Source organism: Aquila chrysaetos, chromosome Z (assembly GCF_900496995.4).
Source record: "Aquila chrysaetos chrysaetos chromosome Z, bAquChr1.4, whole genome shotgun sequence".
In the NCBI taxonomy this organism is placed as follows: domain Eukaryota; kingdom Metazoa; phylum Chordata; class Aves; order Accipitriformes; family Accipitridae; genus Aquila; species Aquila chrysaetos.
The window spans coordinates 63839243-63857738 of NC_044030.1; the positions used below are offsets into that span (position 1 = coordinate 63839243).

At 35.7% G+C, this 18496-nt stretch overlaps 1 protein-coding gene across 12 annotated transcripts in view; it reads right to left on the bottom strand.

The window, feature by feature from the left end:
- The window catches only part of ERBIN (erbb2 interacting protein), a 127785-nt gene that overhangs the window by 11609 nt on the left and 97680 nt on the right, over positions 1 to 18496 (bottom strand). For 9 of the 12 annotated variants that reach the window (XM_030003887.1, XM_030003895.2, XM_030003889.2 and 6 more), the window contains 7 exons: positions 17623 to 17722; positions 15459 to 15580; positions 14714 to 14884; positions 13739 to 13921; positions 11338 to 11455; positions 9420 to 9603; positions 7085 to 8606 (listed from right to left, as the gene is read on the bottom strand). In XM_030003887.1, coding sequence (XP_029859747.1) covers positions 7085 to 8606; positions 9420 to 9603; positions 11338 to 11455; positions 13739 to 13921; positions 14714 to 14884; positions 15459 to 15580; positions 17623 to 17722 — 2400 coding nt within the window. The remainder of the gene's footprint in view (positions 1 to 7084; positions 8607 to 9419; positions 9604 to 11337; positions 11456 to 13738; positions 13922 to 14713; positions 14885 to 15458; positions 15581 to 17622; positions 17723 to 18496) is intronic. The other 3 variants (XM_030003900.2, XM_030003898.2, XM_041120757.1) reach the window with 2 other exon arrangements.

The following is an 18496-nucleotide window of genomic DNA, read 5'->3' on the forward strand; positions in this document are numbered from 1 at the left end:
GGTTCTGAGCTTCATTACCTTGCAAACCTGACCTCTGCAATATTGGCAAGGGTAACAGAAAGAAAGCAGTAGACGTTACTGTCTTGCCACCATGGACTTTTGTAGTTGTAAGAACAAAACAAAACAAAATAAAAAGACTGCACAAAAGAAGAAAAGGAAAATCCTCCATGTGCCACCTGACAAAGGAAACAAACCTATCTTGAAAAAGTGACAAAGAACCACAAAAAATATGATCATAAGTAAAAGATAATACTACAAAGCATCAAAACACAGCAAATTCAAAATTCTGGTTTTTTTAATACAGTTTCTAATTTTTCCAAGTCACAAAAACAGAAAAAAAGAAGTTCAAAAAATGTACTATTTGACTAAGATACTGAAACAACTCTTACATAAATAAATACATTTTGGTGTTCGTCTGTTGACTACATATACTAATCTGATTTTGAAAATAGTCAGTAGTCCTCAGGCAGACATGTATTCATTCATACTAGCTTTATCTTGTGAAACTAAAACTAGTTTAATAATCAAAGTCATATGCCTCTGCATATTCATACTCCCCAGATGCTCTGGTAGCACAGTCATTGGAAACTCCCTTGGAAAACAGTATTTACCGACAATACTTGGCTTTTCTTGACCAAGGCTCTTTGATAACCTCTCACTCAATGGCACAGTGAGCTTTCCTGATGCTTCTCTTGTACACCTACCCTGTTCTCTAGTCAATGGATTTTTCAAGCTTCCAGACAAGTCTCCAGAGGCTTTCCCCCTCTTGGGAGGGGAAGGCTGTACTTGGCATTCAAATCTTTATTTACTAAACATTCAATCTGAGCTTACTGCTCCTCTAAGTTTCAGGCCAAACACCCAGATAAACCTGCCAAAGCCAGTTTGCATTAGCTCCTTAGTGCCTCAAAGCATCTTCTCACAACTGTTCTCAAAATAGTCTCTATAATTAGGCAGGTGGCCTTCTTCCCCCACTCATACAGGCAACTCCCTGAAGTCTCCTTATAGGAAGCTCCTCTCGGAGGCTCATATACCTCTCCATCTTCTGTAAGTAAGTGGCAAAAAGACAGATAAAATCAGAAGGAATGCATGGTGAGACTAGAAAATTATCTTCGGAAAGTGTCTCTAGCAGACCATCTTACTATAAAGATCCTTAGATCCACTAGATTCACTCTTCTCTTAGAAGGACCCAAACAGATGGTCAATAAATAGGGACAATCTAAATCCAGATTTGTATTTACAATCTAAGAAAGATCTGCAATAGGAGGTAGAACTTTCCTAAAATTTGTAGAGGCACAAACATGTCCATCAGGAATTAAGATTAAGATTTCAGTTAACTCAGTTTAGTGAGCTTCAAGGTGATTATATAGCCTGAGAGTAGTTTTATTCAAGGGTTTATAAAATCTCATTTCTTAGAAGAGACTTTTTCCGAAGTACAAAAAAAAAAGATTGTGCAATTGATACAGGGAAGACATGAGAAATACTGCAAACACCATTTTTGTCCTTCTCTACATTGGGCACAGCATTTTAACATTAAATTAGAAGGTACCCAGAAGTACAAACTCTACAGAACAAATACTATTTGAAATTACACGGAGCTGTAAGAAAGTTTTAGTTTAATGCAAGAAAAGATTCCTAGTGACAAATCTAGGAAGCATTTTTCCTCTACTTATTTTTAGCCGGGAAGAGAGAAACTGAGGCATTTGGAGTGTGAAAACTACTCCCCTTAATTTTGCTTCTCAATATGAGAATGATGAAGGTTGTACATTTCCTAGTGAGATTCCTGAAGACTGCTGTACCAGAGAAGATGCTTTCAGAAATCTGAATACGCAGATGCCATTAACCCCCCTGATTTTTATTCCAATGTATTAAAATTTAAATATGGAATAGAAGTATCATCTAAACTTCAGATAAATATGAATATTAACTCCAAGAACCAACTCTATTCTCCATCTGATTTGCTACAGTGTCTTAGGACATAATGGCCTGCAAAATGATAATTCAATATTTGAGGCTTGAGAAATCTCATTTCAATTACTCTGAACTGATATACAGTAACCAATACACATGCCATGTTCCACTATATTTTTATGAAAGATAAGTTTCCTAGAAATCGGTTATTCAACCATGAAGAACACATATTAAAAGCTACAATACATCGAGGAAAAATGGCTATGTACAAAGTAAAAAATTCCACATATAAATCAGGATTTGTAGTCAAAATCAGCCTCTAATGGAATCAGTTTAGATGCAGGCCCCTAGTAGCATATTTTGGGGGTTTATTTACATTCTTTTTGAATGCTTAGAGTCAGAACATATTCTCCATTTTGCAGCTTACAACAGAATTAACAGTTTCAGATTTCAAAAGGGTGTCTTTTGGGAGTTGAAGTGCCTTAACGCATTTAGTTAGGTGCAAGACAATAAATAGTGGAATTTATTATGAGAATTTCTATTGGACAATACTGTTGTAATTTTAAGAGTGGCTGGAGTCTGTCACAAAAATCCATGAAATTTTGGTACAGAAAAGGAACTAATTAAATTCAAGTATCTGCAGGAAACAAGACTCTACATTCTACTTATCTTGGAATAGCCTTAACTGGTAACTTAACTGCTAAGCCTAAGTATTAGCCTTTTTATTTATTTATTTATTTATTTAACAGTACTTAGAATAAATTGCCAGCTAAAGGTGGACATAAGTTATCCTTCGAGGCTACAATAAATGTCTAGAAATCCCTTCACTTTTCATTCCCACCTTGACTATCTAAGATTCTTCGAAGAAAGTTAGCTCAACATAGTCTAGAACACTTGAAATGCCTAAAAGTAATGCTTATAGTCTTTTGGAATAAAAGCACATAGGAAAAAAAAAAAAAAAAAAAAGAGCTTTCTTTGAAAGCTGATAGCATTCTAGCAAGATACCAGTTTATCCCAAAGAAGAACTTAAACAATATGAAACTATTCTTCAGTCAAGAAAGAGGAAAAAAAAAGGCATCAATTTAGGTCTCTGATCCTGGAAAAAAAAAAAAAAAAAGTATCTTCAACAAGTGACAGCATTCCTATTGAAGAGTTACATATGGAAAATTACATATAATTTAAATTCTACTGTCATAAAATGTTTGCAGGGTCAGAACTTTTGTTGTTTACATTCCAAACGCACAAGAATTTTATTCCTTTTGAAGTGTGATGTGTTGACTTCTGAACTCCATAAAATATCACTATAACACATTGATGGTTCAGCAGTCTATTCAAAATGGAGGAACTCCCCCCGAAATAAAAATTTAAAACTAACAACTACTAAACAGATAGCATTCCTGTAATTTATTAGTGCCACAATATTCTTCAGGCTACAATCTTATGAACACAGTCTTATAAACACTTAAGCTCTTAATCTTATGTGTGCACAGACCCACTGAATTTACTTTCCTTGACATATTGAAGCAAGCTTAACTTGGAGAAAATCTGAGGCCATATCAATTAAAATACTTTTTGTATGTTCAGTATGTAGTGTGAAAAATGAATTCAAGAGAAACTTTCAAACTTTGATTGAAACTGCAATTCTATATCAATACTGAAACAGTTGGACTTCTTTCTTTTAATAAGGCAATGTACGCTGGCAACTTTTAGAATAAAACCGCCTCTTCTGATTTCTGAATTAGAAAGTAGGAATCAAACTTCACGACCTCTTCTCTGAAGGCTCTGCCATTTCAGATAAGTAGTAGATACAGTAGATAAAAAATAGAGGACTTAATTCCAGATGAAGTTAGGATTGAAAGCAAACACGCACCTGATGAACTCCCAAGAGATCCACAATAAAAAAAGAAAATATACATGTGTAAGCAAAGGACAGAGTCAGGCCCAGTAACTGTTTCTGCCTACTCAGCACATAGAAATATAATACATATCTGCAGATAACTGTTGCAGATATTTATTATTACAATTTACAGATGAGAAATTCCTCTGCCACACATTAAAATGTGTGTGACACTAGTGTTTTTACACAGGCAGTATTTTAGTTTAAACTACTAAATGAAAATTTTTCAATAAAACTACTATATTAGACTACTGTGACATATCAGGTAGTAAAATTGGCAAATCACACTCAAAAAGGAAAATATGCTGAAAAATGTTACTGTTCTTAAAAACTCACCTGTGCACTAAATTTATGAGGTTGGGGGTGGGTCAGAATTGACTGCATGCTTTCCAACAGTTTACATATATAACCACTAGAGAGCAGCTTGACATTTAAATAAGCTCTTTTCTCTATCCAAAATATGCTTTGCATCAGGTAAGCAAATTGTTTCTCCTGGATGTATGCAAAATTTCTATTTACAAATGGTCTCATGAACTGTTTTCACCTTCCTTCAACCAGATGGATAATTTTAGTTGATCAGTGTATGTCCCCTTACAGCTTGTCAAAGGGATTACAAATGCTGGTTATTTGGCTGGAATCCATTGTTAATAATTTTTGCTGGACTTAAAACTATCCTGTATCTCTCCTCATGCAAATTAAACTTTTTAGGTTTTTTTTCCCCACTTATATCAGATAAAAAGGGTTAATAAATAAAACAAGAACTAGCTTCTCCAATTTGTCCAAGAAGCAGACACTGTTTCTTTTAGTGGGTTCACACACCCCCCCCCCCCCCCCAGTTTCTAAATTTTATAAAAACAAAATAAACAAGTACTTCAGGAGCTTAGCAAAAACAAATAAAACACAAGCCCACAAAAAAACCCCAACCCCCCAAACCCACTACACCCTCTTTCCTAATAAGCACAGGATAAAAATAATAAACATGATTAAATTCAGTAACAGACTCAGAAGAGTCACAGCAAAGGTAATACTATTAACCCCTACTGTTGTGTATAACCACAGGCAAGAAGGTATCAATTAAATATTCATCATAAGGCTTAGTTTTGTATACCTGTTTTTGTCAGTGTTGTGTCTTATGCTTTAAAAAAAGAAACACCATTTTAAATCCTTGAAAGCTTTGTCAAAGCAATTTCCAATAAATATTCCTTAAAGGAGCTCTGTAATTGAACTTGTTCCTTAAATGAGTTCTGTAATTACTGTAATTTTTTTCAGACTTCAAAACATTTCAGAAGTGTGCTTCATAGATTAAGCCCCCCCAGCTAATTTTTAATTACAAACAGAAATACTGAAACCATTGTTTTAAAAGAACAAAGAAATATCTAGTAAATTCCTAGAATTTCCACCTTATCATATTTGCCAGATGCCATATAGGATCATATCTACATTTTTCATAGTTCAGATTCTTCTTTTTAAGTCAGTCATATCCCAGAGAATATAAAGTAGACAATTATATACACATTCACTTTTAAACCCATAAATAAGTCTCATATTGCTAAGTAAAAGCTACTTTAAAATGCTTCAAGGCCAGATCAAAAGAAACACATACATACAAAACAGACCTTTAAGATCTGTTAAATCAGCTGCACAGCTAAGATCTGAAGAGCAGTTATTCCATATCACTCTAGTAGGAAACAAAAATTAAGGTTTTCATATAAAGCATGATAGAAAGTATCAACAGATATAAAGGGAATCAAGTCAGGCAATCCATTTCATTTCCACAAAGGTGACTACACTGCTACAGTACCTGAACAGATATCACTGGTGTATTAAACATTGTTCCTAACATGGCAAATGTAGGCAATGTAAGAACGAGCTATAAACAAACTGCATTAGCAGTGCACTGAAGTTTTGTTTCCCTTTGCATTCAGGGATTGCTGGGATTTTTGCTTCCCTGTCATTTCATGTAAGATTTGATATATGCTTCCAGGTGAATGGAAGATCACAGAGTGCACCTTTTATTAGGGTTGGAATGTGATGAGGTTTTTGACTGCCTTGTGGGACAGAGGGTCCCCACACTACAGCACAGTACCGTGAAAGCCTTAAAATATTCTGTGTTGTACGTGACTCAAACTGGGTCAGAAGAACAGGTGCAGCTGTTGTCCAGGCTTCTTTAAAAAACAAACTAACCCCATCCCTTTCCGTCACCAGAAGTTAGACAACTTAAAACAAACAAAAGCAGACCCATCCCTCCAAATACTTGGATTTCCAAAGAAAAATTATAATTTTTCCAACCATCTCCAATTAGATTTCTTTAGCTATTATGGATATTGAAGTATTTAACATAATAATCACAAACCAGGCTATGTTCTTTCAAAATAAATCACAAAATCCATCTAGCTGGCATAATCAAAATGTATTTTGGCTGCTTTACTCCCTTCCCCTCCAAGGAAACATGATCAGGCTAATGACATTCTACTCATTATTTAGTGATGATATTTTAAACTGGTTTAGCTGGACAGCATAGATTATACTCTTCCAGTCTCTACTCAAATTCTTTGAAGATATATAATTGTTCAGCTTTACATATCAGCTCAAATCCTTGACCTCATTTACAGTACACAACGAATCCTGTTCATCATCTCTAGTTATATCAAAACTTCCCTGTGATTTCCTGATATGAACAAGATTTTTAATTGTTCTCATCTCACAGCACTAAATATTCATTCAACAATCTGTCAGATGCCCAGCTTCAAAAGACAACTGGCTTGGAGGCAAATACATGTTAATTATGGCTTTTCAATTCTTCAGCAACTGAAGCTGTAGATCTACACTTCCAAATAGATTTTACTGATTTTCTTTTCCTTGTTCATAAAGAGAAGAAATAGGGGGAAAAAAAGCAGAACAGAAAGCTCAAGAAGCATAAGGGAATATTTTACTGTAATATGAATACAATGCTACAATAAAAGTTACCTGGCCTAGAAGAGCTGGCCTTGCAATCCAGCAGGTCAATGTGACATTATTTAATGTGTTCTAAAAGTAATTGGACTAAACTGGCAAGTATGATGTAAAAACAACAAGGACTTTTTTTAATTTGGGAGGAAAAGTTAATTTACAGCCTACCATTTGACTGTTTCTCAGATATTTATCACAAACACATTTATGCTTTTTAAGGCAGTATCAGAAGTACATTTTCACTGGCAATTAAAAACAGTTCAAGAGTATTTAACTTATTCCATACCCAGGTAACAGAGAGGTAGAAAAGTTTAAAATTATTATTTTTACCTTTTCTAGCTTTTTAGCCTCAATATGTCGCAGCACCTGTTCCCTCCAGTCATGAGGGACTTTACTTTTTCCTGGAGGGTCTAATAAAGAGTGCTCAGAGTTAACCCTTGCATTTGATCTCTTTGAAGGGCTAGTCCGTGAGTAATTGAAGTCACTAACTGACATAGTTCTTTCTGGTATTTCATTCACCGACGGCCGAGCACTCTGCGGTCGGGGTACATTTGGGCCATCAATGCTGTATGTCCTGGCAGAAAGAGGTCTCTGTTGCCCAGACATTACTGGCAGAGCTCTTCCCATTGAATGCAAATCTCTATATGTTAAATAGTCCCCTTCAGAAACCTGGGTCCGCCTTGAAGGTCCAGTATCCCCAACATTTACAGAAGCTGTAGAAGATACACTGCTCTGTCTTTGAAGAGTGTGCCTGGTTGCTCCTGGGAGCAGTCTATCATTCGGTGGAATAGCCCACATATCTATAGGTCTCCCAGCCATCCGTTGATGAGTGTTATACACAGCGCTGGCTCGGACATTGTTATGATTGGAGAAATTCATATTGGCAGAATGCTTTACGTAGCTGGGGGTTTCTGTACTGTCAGACCTAAGCAGACGTGAAGGAGGTAAGCTGCCTTGTTCTATGTGGGTGTTTTGTTTCTGTGGCCACAAGGTGTCTTTTGCTGTTGCACTGCTGCTGTACTGAATATTATACTGGGGAGCACAGAACATCTGTGCACCACTTGTCACTGATCCCCTCACTACATTAGCACCTTCAGGATTGTGATTTGAGTCAAACTTGAACACAGTTTTTGTAGAAGATACTAAATCAGATGATGATGACGACCCAGGAAAAACCTGCAAAGGTTGATCATACAGAAGTGTAGCAGATTTACTTCGGACTATGTTTTTCCCATCTGTGCTATCAGATGCTGATTTTACCACTGAGTTTGACTGTTCAGATCCATTCTCACCAACAATATCATAGATTTTCAGACCACCAGTATCCATACCGGTGATGCTGTGAGATTTCATCACAGGACCACTTCTCTGTGGGGACAAATCTTCGGTGCTCCTCGAAACAGACAGCTCAGCAGAATCGCCATCAACTGTAGTGCTTTTCATTAATTTGTCTTTACTGGGAGACTGTACTGCTTCCTCAGGATGTCCATTTACTTTATTTATAGGATATTTATTTCCATTTTCCAAGTGCTCACTTTCTTCTTTCATGTCGTTATTCAAAAAGCCCTTTACTGAAACTATATCCTGTGTTTGTAACCTTTCTACAGGAACTGGCACTGCCTTTTCACTAACCAGTTTATTGATATTCATGTTTATTTGGTCTAATCTGTGAGACTCCTCTGTAGGAGTGCTTAGATCAACACCTTTTCCTATCAGGCCTAATCTTTCTTCAATGCTTAATTCATATTCAGACAAATTTGTAACCTTGTCTTGCACATTTATTTTTTCTTCTACTGTAATGCTCAATTCACCTCCATTTTGCAAAAGATTATTCAAATTTTCATCTTCTCGCCTGGAAAAAGAGATGGCTCTTAAAAGAAATTCCAAAAGAAGCCAACACATTCCTTTAAGAACTGTTTTAGAAAAAATAGTCATTAACATGCAACACAGCTATACTGTGTACAGAAACCAGACCAATATACAACCAGATTTATGATTTGCTATCTTACCATTACAGAAAAATATTACATGGAGGGCTCATTTTGGCAACATTTCAGAACAATTTCAGAAGTTTGTTTAAATTCAACAGGAATTATTAAAGACAATTTAAAAGTGTCAAAAAGTACAAAGTGACAATAACTCAACTTTTTTTATCAAATACTTGCAAGTTCCGTGATAGTTTCGGACAAATGTCTTGTTTCTATTGGCAATGTTTTCTAAAAAATGGCATTTTCTAAGTAAAATCTCAAGACGACTAGCAACCTTTAAGACCATTCTTTGTAAGCTTCTAAAAGCCTTTTATAGTTATGTTAGTAATCAAATTGATCTTCAAAATTACACAAATAAAAACATAGGGCTTTTAAAATGGTATATTGAAGTACTTCGCAGGGATAACAAATTATAAGGATGAAATTATTATACCCTATTATTAAAACAGATGGGAACCATGTCTTGTATACTAAAATTAGCTTCTGAATTTTATTGTGCCCCCCCCCCTTTTTTTAAAAAAGAACTATTCCATTATTTAACCTTACTTTAAAATATTAAAATTTAAATTATTTCATGAATGATAAATTAATAAATTAAAGAAATGGACACATAATGTGAAAGATTAAGTAACATTTTTCTATTATATTTGCTCAGTGGTATACAGTGTCTTACAAACCTGATCTTGGATAAAACAGCAGCATTTGTTTCTTTGTCTGGAGAACAGAGAGAAATATCTTGGCTACTATCAGTATTTAAGGAAACAGAATCTGACATTCGAGAAGGAGAGGAACAGTTGCTGTTATTTTGATTGCTATTGTGGGTAGCTTCATCTGATAAGGAATCAGCATCTTTTGAATCATCTGAAATAAAAATTTGCCAGTTTAGTTACAGACACATACATCTGCTTAACAGCCATTTAATGTGTGTATGTTACGGTATGTAGAAATTGTCTCTTGTTCTTCAATAATTCTTACTACTGGAAACTAAAATTTAAGCTAACACCTTTGCAAACTTCATTTACACTTACAAAAGACTGTTGGCAATAGTTCCTATTTTCTAAATATTTGGCTCAATGTAAACACCCCTCACCTGTTAATGAAATTTAACTTGTTGCTTTATTCAAGTTTCCTTGGTATAAGCTAGTGCTACATTATGTAAGATTTCCGCAAAATCTATCAAATCATATTTCTGTTTCTGCAATGATTTCAAAGTTTTGAATTACATGAGTCTATTAGCCCCTATGAAAATGAAGTATACTACTTCACATGCAGGATTTTGAAAGTGTAGACAGTTCCAGATTTTGAACATTAAATCATTGTTAAATAGCTATTTATTAGACCAAGCACTCTGGAAACACCTAGATCACTGGATAAGCTCTGTATAGTTTCATAAATGTAAAAAACAAACAGTAAAGAAAAATGTTCTTCTGTGGAGTTGGAATCCAATGCATTCCCACGGTTTGCAGATCACTTAGGACAACATTTTCAGAGTAATTTACACCTGTGCACATTGATTCTTGCATAATGTATGCATACATACATACTACATCCATATAAAAGTAATTTCTCTGTGGGACATCAAGCCAGCCATTATTTTGATATAAGTGTACAAATACATTTAAATTTTTGCTTCAAGAGACAGTTACAGGTTCCAAAATCATAATTTTGTGAAACTGATGTCTATCTCCACAGACGAGAAAGAAGTTTTGACTTAGTACTTTAGTCAGACATAAAAACCCAAAGACAGCATTGATAAACATCAATCTTTTCACCTGCATGGGGTCCTCAGCAGACTCTTCCTGCTACCTCCATGTGGTTTTCCTTCATCCCCACTAAAGCTCACCCTTTTACATCTAATGGGCAGAAAAGCCTTTTGTCCTAGAAAGTACTGGACTAGGATATCGTATGAAGCAAAATACAATTTGCCCTCCAAGTTTTGTTATGTTTTCTCTGAATCCTAGGTCATTCCTTACTCTTTCGGAAATGGTTACCCAGATCAAAATTATCTTTCAGAGAATATAAAAGTTAGGTAACAAAAATATGTTCTGAAGTTTCATGCTAGAGGAAAGAAGAAAAATAAAAGAGTAAAGTAACTCTGGAGAAAAAATTGCTACAAAAGAAGTTTATTCTTAAACCTTAGGAAGACAGCAGAGTTTCTCTGAGAAATTTAAACACGTGATATTGCTGCCTACAGCAGCAATAATCCACAAAATCATGGGCAGGGCGGAAATACGGACTATTTCCAAGGTAAATACCACTTCCTGCAATCCTTTTCTTAAGTGTATCAAAAGTGTGTTCAAGCTAACAGTCCCCCAAAAGACATGCATCTCCCTTCCCCCTCTGCTTTTAAACTGATGGCAAGAATCAAGAAAATTAGGATGCCAACAGAGCTTTCTCTACCATACGCTCAAGTATAAGATAATGCAGAATTTTTTTTCTGCTTTCATTGCTTAACTAGAGAAATTGATCATCTTTCTTTTAAAACATACAACTTAAATCTACTTTCACGTAATTTAATTGGAAAAACTAGCCACTTTGAGTCAAGAAATTATCAGAATCACACAACAACTTCTATTGCTTTTTTGGGTATCTAACCTTTTTTGTTATTGCTAAGAGCTACCACTTTTGGTTGGTTTATGGAGGTTTCTATCAGCGGTGGTCGCATTTCTGCCATTTTCATCTCTTCGTCAGAGGAGAGTTCTTCTGACTCCTGCTAAAGGAAAAACATCTTTATGCTGTGCATTTTCAAAAACTGTTTAAAGGTTAAGTAAATGCCATCTAAACTGTCACCCACTGAACAATAAAGGGGAAAAAAAAAAACCCCAAGCAACATAACTTAAGCATAACATAAGAATTGCGTAGTGCGTTTGTAGTGCAAGTCAACTGAATTTAGTAATAATTGCTACTGAATTATCTTTAAGAAGCAGCACATGCAGACTTGCATTGTCACTGATTAACTCCATGGGAATGACACTCAAACCGGTAACTTCAGCTGCAAAAACCTACTTGGAGCAAGCAGATGCAGCCTCTGTTCCAACATTGGAGAGAACCTCCAGTTGAGTTCAAGTCAGAAGGTTATCACTGAACCAGCAAATACCCCAGACTAACTAGCTGGGTATTGGTTTTGCAGAAAAGAGCTCAAACTGAAACAGCTATAGAGTAGCATGACCGAGGCAATCTTGGGAATGTAGAGCTATGCTGTGAGAAAAGACTGAATGAGCTTGGTTTGCCTAGTCTAGCATAAAAAGAGCAAGAGTAGCTTGGGTTTATATCTTTAAATTTACACTGCGGGTAAATTTCAAAAGGAGAAGGTACTTAACTTCAAGAACAATGGCAGACGAGTGAAGTGATGCTGAATACATTTAAGCTAGAAATGTATCACTAGTTACTAACCATAAGATGGAGCTCAGTGCACTTACGAAAGAGATTAACTGACAAAGCTGCTGCAAGAGCAGCCATGCGACTGATTCAGTATCCTACTGCGAGCCCTATATTCCTATCATCTTCAAAAAACAATTCTTTCCAGTAATATTTTGAAGGAAAAAAAACCCTTCCTTCCCTAAAGTGGAAATTTCTTTCTAGTAAACACGCTTCCTGTTACAAATGCTACAAAATCCATGTTGCAGATTGCAAAAATAGTCTGTCAATGCTCACTTTTTCTTACAAGTTTCAGAACATTTAATGTGTGGAACCTACTGGAGCACCACTCTTCCCAGAGCACCACCCTTCCCATGATCCTAACTACTTGGCCAGTTCTTTGGACTGCAGGGAAGACAAACCTGACTGAGATGTAGCAAACAAGCTATGATAGTCTTCATTAAAAATAAAAAATAAAAATCCATCTGTTTTTCTCTGCAGTTGGAACTGACCACCTCTTCACTGCCTCTACCACATTACCTTTCCTCTTGGATGTGACATACAACAAGTGTAATCAATGTTGAAATGAAAAACTTATGCAGGTGCGAAGTTTAGGTAACTGGATTCAACTGCAACAGAGTTACCAGCAGGTTATTACATGAAAGTAAGGAATTCACTATGCCTGATCACTACACACTGCTACCTCATTGACTTACTGGCATACAGCCAGCTACAAAGAACTGCTGTCACTATCATTAGTCAACTAATATGATTTTCTGAAATAATGTTTTTAAATTAAAGAAAAATGTCAAAACCAATATTTTCAGAAAGAGTGTAGAAGCAGGAACATGCTAGTGGGGAAATAGCCAGCAACAGCCACAACTGCTTGTCACAAAGGCTCTTCAGCAAAAGTATGATATATGCATGTTCCACGGCTTACACAACACAGGTAAAAATAATCTGCATCTGAAACTATGAAAAAAGCATTTTAGAGGTTGTGACTGGCAACAGATTAAGTGACAAGTTCCAAAATTTGGCATAAGTCTGAAACATTCTAAATAAACGAATACATGGTATTTGTCAGAGAGATGTACAAAGAATGTAGAAGTTTAACATCTCTGACTCAAGAGGTAAATACAATCCAAGTCATTCATGACAGCTCACTAATAAACACAGAGGAATACACATTTTTAAACCCACATTTCACTTTTCATTTGAAATGAATGTGCATAGTCACTTGGATATACAAGTTTTTGATTGCTCCCACTATCAGATATTTTGTCATTTCAGTGACAATTAAAATCGATTATTTAACGAAGAACTGACAATCAGGCAAAACCTGGAAAATTCTGAGTCTTTTCACAGTTTGATACTTAGGTCAACTTTTAATCCAGTTTGCTTTATTTTTCTTTAAATGCACGTGTCTTTCATTATGAACTTTTTATTAGCTATTTCAACTTTTACCTAATATAATCCGAAGTGAGAAAAATATTGCATTGCAAACCATCTGTATTTACAGCACTTATGGATGGCAATTTTCTGCTATTGTCAACATAAATTTTCATCTCCCAGAGTAACAAACTTGATACAATACCAGCACAATTCTTTGACTACTATGATGTTCATTGCAATGCCATACCTCGAGCGTGTCTTCATGGTTGACAATTGTTTTTGTGTTCTGCAAGGTTTTAACAAGTGCAGTCATCTGTGAATTTGCAGTGCTGTGCTCAGCTTCTGGTTCAGTAGGCTTTTGCATAGAACTTCCTGCTGAATATTGCTTTCTCTCATCTGCTCTGTTCTTTATTGAAGCAATTTCTGAAGTCTACAGGATTAGGAACATTAGCAGAAAAAACATCCTGAAAGGTTTACAGTAACATATGATACTTAGAGTTAACATCATATATTTTGGGAAACTATGGAATGGAAAATCTGAGCTTTGAAATCACGAAGTATGAAATGCACCAGGTATGAATCGCAGAGAAATCTCTGCAGACTACTGAGGTACAGTCCTTACCCTTTGTCAATCAGTTTGATTCTCCTCCTTACTGGGGTCAATTTGTACCATTAAGTTTCCAGTTAAATTAAAAAAATGGCCAAGAATATCTACAATGAGACATGTCAGTGCCAAACAATAATCCTACCACCTATTATGCTACATCAACCTGTTAGAAACCTCTGACTCCTGTACCAACTTGCTATGATTGCCTTCCCAGCTTATCATGTAAAACCTCCAGTCATGAGAGAAGCAGTAAGATCCTTAGGGATTATACTGAATTTCATTGTGAAGTCTGCCATATAAAAAAGGATCAGAGGATGACAAAGATGCCATCCTCCAGAAATCGAAGAAGCCAGCTCCTTAATGCATCCATAGTTTGTATTTGCCTGAGAATCAAGTCACTTTCCTTGTTTTTAGTGTCAGAGAAAAATTGCTACTGCAACCCAGACATTTATTACAGACTTCTTTATATGGTGAAGAGGTTAAGTTCTGTTCTTTAATCCGACAATTTTTCTTGCTAAAGCATTAATGGGGAAGGAGAAGAGAATTTAAAGGAATCAATGACACTCTAGATCTTTGGAAGTTCTTGAAAAGTCAGAAGAGAATATTATCTCTAACCTTTACCCCCACATCTTTTACAGAAATTGTCTGGCCTTCTCGTTTTGACTCCTTGGCAATATCTTCAGTAGGTTCTTCATCCTTTAGCCTATGTACAATTGTCTGGACTGTTTTAACCATATTCTTCAGTTCATCAGGATATGGAGTTGGATATCTCTTCAGATTGCCTTCCTGTATCAAGTGATAATGTTCTACATTTAATTAAATGCTATAATTAAAACATAACCTTTAAAACAGAAAATGAATTAGGACAAAACAATGAACAGTCTAGGACCTCCACTTTGCTGTTCGAGTGTACCTGCACTGATGCAGACTTAAGTGTACAAAACCCAGCACGATTATGAATCACTTCCCCCCAACCAAATGTGTCCACTGATTGCAAGCAGGATGAATTATGACAACTGTAATATACTTAAAGAAAAATCAGGATTAATCATTGTTTCCCCACTATCCTCCACGGCACCACCAGTCAGGCAGTCTCCTAGTTATGCCCTACATTGCCTTACATCAGCTGAGAGTTTTTCCCTTGTGCTCCACTTTAAAGGATCTGGCCAAAAAAACCCAAATCCCAAAACCCCCCAAAATATGGCGTTTCATCCTGTTAGATACTCTTAAGTAATCACTGAAGACTTATTTTCTTCAGCAGAGTGAAATCCACAGCTACAGTAAGGAAAAAGGGTAGGCTTCAAGGTGCGGATAAGAGGGAGGGATGCAGCAAGTATTCAAAAATAAATTCAATACTAACCCGAGGCGGTGCCTCTCTCTCATCTTTGTCTTCATCACACTCAAATGCCACTTGAGCACGCTGTTTCCGCTGTTCCTCCCACAGAGATGGATTGAAACTTTCATTATCAGATATGAACATAACTAAAAAACCAAAAAAGACTCCCATAAGAATAGGATACATTATGTGAAATAAAAAGCCTCTTTTTCTTTCTCTTGGATGGGGTTGGTGTGCTTTTGTGTGCATTCTTGAAAGACAAGAGACTAGCAGCACCATTAATTGAAGACTAGGTGCACTGCCACTGCTTTATGAACTTGGCTGTGTAGTAAAAAAAATTCATATACACAGCTGTACACTAGTCTTAATACTCACACTTGAAAATTTTCAGCAGAACTCTCTGCTGCAAAGTATTTTTATTCACATATATGTATAAATATGAAAATATGTATTTGTGTATGTGCGTGTATATATATATAGAGGTAAATTATACTTATATAGATTTATATAGCCTGACTTCAGTGAGGTGGTCTCATTAAGCACATATAAGAGCATTTACCTGATTTCATTTAATGAAAATTTAAAAATGAAGAATAAGAATGACTTAGTGACAAAATCCTGCATTATTACTAATCCTGAAAAAACCCTAAAGCATCTAAAACTTATGGTAAACACATGATTTTGCAGTAGTTATACAAATGACAAGAGCTTTACAAAGTATTTCTTGCTTAATATTACAAGAGATAAAAAAATCTTTTGGGTACCCACTGTCTCTTATTCTAGTATGTCTCCATGCCTTGTGTTACATCAGCCAGGTTCTACTTTAGCATGCCAATTTGCCTAGTAAATCTGCCACCACCATCCCAGCAAATGTATATCCGTCACTAGCACTGTTCATATTAAATTCTTCTCTACCTGAAGTAGAAAAATACTTAATAATAGGGCTCAACAAGTGCACTGGAATATTTGTTACTCTGCGTTTATTAGGTAAATGTAAAATTTTAACACATCTGAAAATACTCTAGTAGACTTCACTATCACTGAAACTGTTCCTGACAAAAAAAAAAAACTTGATAAAGAATTTTTAAAAATATAAGTTTTTAAAAAGAAGTCTATTGAATTTTAAACCTTCTGTTTGGAATGACCACCTCAGAGGCAGGTATTCTGTTAACTTAAGCCAAATAAGCAGTCCCTTCCTTGCCTACAGAAAGAAACTCCAGCACGTGGGTAAAAAAATGTTCAAATGCAGAGAATGTTTTCAGGAACAATCTTGCACTTCACTAAATCTCCAAATGTTTTTATAATTCTCACGTTCTATCAGAGTTATTGCAGATGTATTATTTGCATTAGAAGGCACTAAAAGTGATGCACAATTTACTGGTTTTGCTGATATTTTTTGATTACTCCTCTCTCAGTGTACTAGACACTTGAGCCATGGAACAGCAAATGTTGCCACTTGCCAGTTTTCAATTATTTCTATTGATATGTGCCCCCTCTCCATTTCTGTTAAAGCAGCACAAGCTTTCTTCTTTTGTTTGCAGATGAAAGAAAGCGGAGAAATAAAGCAATTTAACTCTCTTTCCCTAACTCCTGATGGGGTTACTCATGGAATGTTACTTGTTTCCCTTACTATTTCACAAGCGTGCAGAAATAACTTTCTGGCAAGGTCTTAACATTTTGGGCCTAATCTTTTATAAAACAGTTCAAACTAAATGCGAGTAATACGCTTTTTTTCTGGAGTTGTTTTTTTTTTTTTTTTTTCCTTTTAAAATAAAACACAATGCTATTTCCAGAAATATGTACTTGGTAACGGAAGAAACATTTTGTCTAACATTCTGTTAAAATAGTTAGTCTGAAGCAGACACCTGCTAAGGAGAATTTCACCCCAAACCATTAAGCTCCATCTGAATTAATTAGGGTGTCACACTGGGAAGTGGCAACCATCGCAGAATGTGATCCCTCAAATCCATTCCTCACCTCGCTCACTGAAACAGTTTCACCTAGAATTTACTAATACATAGATCACATTAAGTTACTGATCTCATCCTTCAGATGTAACTCTTCATCACTTACAAGTTTACTTCAAACTTGCATTTAAGTATTACCTAGTGAAAATCATATTAGCTGGACAGTCTTCTCATTATTTTCAAAAGTGAGCATTCTGACAGGTTATTTCAGAAATTCTTACCATCCTCTGTCCTTGGCTGCTGAGGGAACATGTAATTGGTAAGCACTGTTTTCTGTGTGTCAGGGTCAGCTTCTTTTTGAAGAGGGATAAGTGGTTTAGACTAGGAAGCAAATGAAAGAAGAATATGTTGTGAGAATATACATAAAAAAGTAAATATGATCTACATGTCACAGAGCATGCCTGTCCTATTACTTTGAAGACTACTCTGCCTCGTGTTAAACCATTTCTTCTCTGAATAATTTTCACAAAATGAAGTTATTAACATATCTGTCTTTGATTGATGACTGGCTTTGACTGAGAACTGAAACTCAGTAACAGCTTTAAGAGAAAAGCAAACACTGGATATTCAGAAAATAACCCAGTTTCTTGCTAGGACTTATTACTATCCCAAAGCAGGTTATGTGGAATACACAGATATATTTGGCCATTTAAAGCTGCAAACAATCATATAAAGAGAAAAAGATTGTATTGACACCAGATTGAATATCCCTCACCCCTTACAAAAAAGGGCAGGGGATTCTTAAAATTACTATATTAGTAAAGGTGCTTTCATTATACTACATCTGAGGCTAGTGGATTTCTGGCAGCCCTGTACACCTTAATGCCATTCAGGAAATCAGCATAGTACAGAGGGCTTTGAGACACTTCAAAAATACAAGTCAGAAGCACATGAGTTGCTGCTTAATAGCTTGAAACTCGGACAGTCAGAGTTCAAATGTGTGGCAAGAAACCTAGCTCAAAAAAAGGCATGCTAAGTTTCACCAATGGTATAGCTGTGGAAGAGCTACACATTCAAGTACTAGCTTATCAAGGATTAAGTCTCCTGTGTAAATAAGCCTGAATTAAGAAAAACAAAAACAAAACAAAAAAGCCC